Genomic DNA, 3,735 nt, shown 5'->3' on the forward strand with positions numbered 1-3,735 from the left:
GCCTCGCACCATTGACCTAGTTGATGTCATCATTTACCCAGAACGCTTTGTGTGTAAATAAAATGGCTCCATCCATGTTAAAATATATATTTTAAAATTTACAAAACTAATCAGCCTACAGTATTTTTACAGTCTTTATTTTACAGTTAAAATAAATGTTTGTCAAATAAAGTTTAATGTTACAACTAACCGTGGATCCCTTTAAGATACTAAAGGCTATGTTTAACAAAATGCATGAACATAATAAATACATTTTAAAAACTACAGCATACATTCCCTAATTTACTTCTAAAATAGTATCATCTTACAGTGTTTTGGAGACATCAGAGCCAATACCCAGCATATAAAAAAATTATAACAGATTTTAAATCTGTGTGTTTTGTGCAATACGGTGATTCTTTGTTTTATTTATAAATCAAACTATTATAAGCAATGATATAGGAAAAAACACTTGTACCCACTTACAAATAAAGTTATCACACTATACTGAATCCAAAGGCACCAAACTGTTCTGCATGCAAATTCCACTGTCCTGATATGCATCCCATTTGTGTAGAATGTGATACCTATCAAGAAACACCACACCCCTAAAGCCTCTGCAGGCTTTTTGCATGCCACGGTATGACGAGTCTCTTGGTCATGTTAATAAAACTGAGATAATAGCTCTGCAGAGTTTTCACAGAAGAAACCAATGTGGCCAGCCAGTCAAGAGAAAAATAAGAGGAAGTGGAAGGAGGGGGAGGAGAGAAGACAGAGAGGGGAGGGGAGAAGAAAAAAATTACAGAAGAGGATGAGTCAGGAGAGATGATGACGAAAAGGCGGTGGAGGGAAAGGCTAAAACTCTTTTTCATACATGTTATGCTCCAACTTTAGATGAGGATTTTATGGTCTGGTTTTTAATCATTTTTTTAGCCATTTAAAAACTTGTTTTATTGAGCTTCTGACAGGAAATCAGTCTAAAGTGGAAGAAGTGAAGAAGAAGAGGCAAAAGTAGTGTGGGGGTGTGTGTGTGTTTAGATGCACAGACCACAAAGGACTCAACAAGATGCTAATTTGCAGTCTATATGAGATGAGAAAATAAGATGTAGAGCAAAACGTCAGGGCTAAATGTAAGTTATTCTATAAGCAAGAGCTCACTTTATCCCTAGAATGCTGTTATTTATGTTTTGATAGCGCTAAGCGAGATGCTTCCCATTTTTGGTGTAATCTAGTTGCCACAGCAGGGAATCCATATCAATCAATGATTCATCAGCAGATCAATTAGCAAACCTCTCCTGACTGACTCACCCCTGTATGGTGACATCAAATTCAACCTCTGCCTCATTCTGCAACAACTGTGCATTCCTTAAACTCCTTTCCTATTTACTTGTAGTTAGCTATTTCACAATTAGGGGTTTTCCTCCCAATGACAGCTCACACAAAAGTTACCAAAACAGGATTTTGTAAGGACATGAAGTGCAAAACTCACTAGTGCCACTTTAAATTTCAACAAGGGCCCATCTTTTCCTCATATGGAAATCCAGTATTGTTGAAACAAAGACAGACATTTGGATCCTGGGGTTTCTGACAATCACTGGCTATATATATATTATGTGTGTATATAGTGTGTGTGTGTGTGTGTGTGTGTTGGGGGGGTGTATGTGAGTGTGTGTGTATGTAGGTATGTTTGTATGCATGTATATGTGTAAGTTTGTATGTGTTTGATTGTGTGTGATGGTCAAATGTCAGGTGTGGTGTTATTTGGTGTTCATTTCACATGCTGTACAATTTCTATCGGTTTCTCTCTTTACTGTTCTTATATTTCTCTTCTACTTTTTTCTTTTTCTTTCTTACTATAGTATTATTTAAAAAAAAGCCACTGATGATGCAGAAATTAAGAAACTAACATTCAGTTCTGTTTTCTACTGAAGTGGCAAAAAAAGACATGTGGGGACCAAAGATCAGCTTCCTTCATGCCTCTTTGACTCACTCAGGTGTGCTTCGGTTGCACTGAGGACCACTAACAAAGCTTTAAAATAAAGTATCTAAGGGGCGTCTTGCAACCCACTATTTCTTTATATCTTACTTCATTTATGCACCAAGTTGTTGCTATAAAAGATCCTGTTATTTCTACATATTTTCTAAGAAAACTATATAAAGTCCTGTAACTAATAGATAAATGTGATTAGTTTAGGGCTTTTATAATTATGTTTTAGTTATATTTATGCCGATTCGCTTGTTTTAGGTCGTTTTACAATCTTTTATGCCTGTTTTTTGTATTGTATTTTAAAGGGCATAACTTACTAACTTATTTCACCAGGTTTCTAGAATCCCTCATGACTTCTTGCTGAAATGCCAAGGTTTTAGGTCACAGCCTCTTTTGAACTCACCTTGGTGTTTTTAAAATAAATAAATGCTATTTTATGTCTTTAAATTGTTGTTGTTGTTGTTGTTGTTATAGAAACTAAAGATTGATAAACTTAATTTGAATTCAGGTAAATATCACTGTACAAAGCTATTTTACTGCATGTGAGTACAATAACAATTAGGGATTAACTCAAATATTTGTTTTTGTTTTTAATACAGAAAAATGCCTGCTTAAAACTAATTAATCAGATCAATTTTTACAGAGGAACTTGTTACAAGAACAACTTCACCAGCTGGAACCAAATGTGTGTTTTGTATTTTCTATTTTTCTTCTTACCATATCATAAACATTTAGGATGATCGGCTCGTTTGCCATCACTGGCATCGGGATTTCGGCCCCCAAACGTCCCTTCTTCCTCCCCGAAGGTCTTTCCTCCTTCTCCTCCTCCTTCTTCTCCTTCCCTCGGTGCGAGAACCAAACTCTCGCCCTCCTAAAACAGACTTATTTCTTCTTAATGCCGTCACTTTCACGGATGTTGTTCAGCTGGTCTTAAAACATCGGAGTTTAGGTATTTGTTATCGTACAACATCTGACTGGCTTTGTCCAAATCCCCACAGACCGAGCTGCCGCTGCAGCAGCAGCGGGCAGATGAGCCTCTTCTTCTCTGTCAGATCTCACGCTAAACCCGCTCGGCTACCGACGTCGTAAAAAAGAAAATTCTGTCTTCCAGAAAGTGTGAAGGCTTTAAAAACAACTGAAATCGATTTTCCCACACCTGGTTTTCTATGAAAAGGCATATTTTTCAAAACAGAAACGCATTTTCATCTGTAGAAACTGACTTGCTACTCCATTTTAGCTGGCTAACGGTGGCGCTGGATCGGATGAGACCGTGGGGAGAATTGTTTGTCTCCACAATCGATTAATCAACCTTGGCGCTCTAAGGATTATGGGTAATGAAGTTCAAAAGTCTTACACGCAGATAGGCAGTCAAAAACAAACATTAGCATACATGTGATCAAAGCCATATTAAAATGAAAGTTTTTTTTAATTATTATTAGCCGCCACATAAAGTGTTAGCCAGTGTCTACATTTAGCAAAAATATCTCACCAATCAGTGTTCTGATTTTAATAAAACTTTCAGGAAGCAATCACCTACATGTGATTTAACACCATTTAAAATGGCTACCACTAATCAACCTTGGAGAACACAAATATTGAGCATAAGTACATTCTTTAGTTGATTAAAATGAACCACAGCACATAATCTTAACACTATTATGTTGGCATCACTGAAGAGCTATTTTTTAAAATTAGGATCAACTCTGTCTGTTAGCAAAACACCTCGTGAACTGAGTACCCTAGAGCAGTGTTTCCCAAAGTTGGGGTTG

General features: G+C 36.7%; 1 protein-coding gene across 1 annotated transcript in view; it reads right to left on the minus strand.

The window, feature by feature from the left end:
• Positions 1–3,240, minus strand: part of desi2 (desumoylating isopeptidase 2) — a 12,378-nt gene extending 9,138 nt beyond the window's left edge. The window contains exon 1 of the mRNA XM_014005172.1: positions 2,684–3,240. Within this exon, the coding sequence (XP_013860626.1) occupies positions 2,684–2,731 (48 nt within the window). The 5' untranslated portion in view covers positions 2,732–3,240. The remainder of the gene's footprint in view (positions 1–2,683) is intronic.
• Positions 3,241–3,735: the final 495 nt, after the last annotated feature.

The sequence above is a fragment of the Austrofundulus limnaeus genome, unplaced genomic scaffold (assembly GCF_001266775.1).
Source record: "Austrofundulus limnaeus strain Quisiro unplaced genomic scaffold, Austrofundulus_limnaeus-1.0 Scaffold28, whole genome shotgun sequence".
Taxonomy (NCBI): domain Eukaryota; kingdom Metazoa; phylum Chordata; class Actinopteri; order Cyprinodontiformes; family Rivulidae; genus Austrofundulus; species Austrofundulus limnaeus.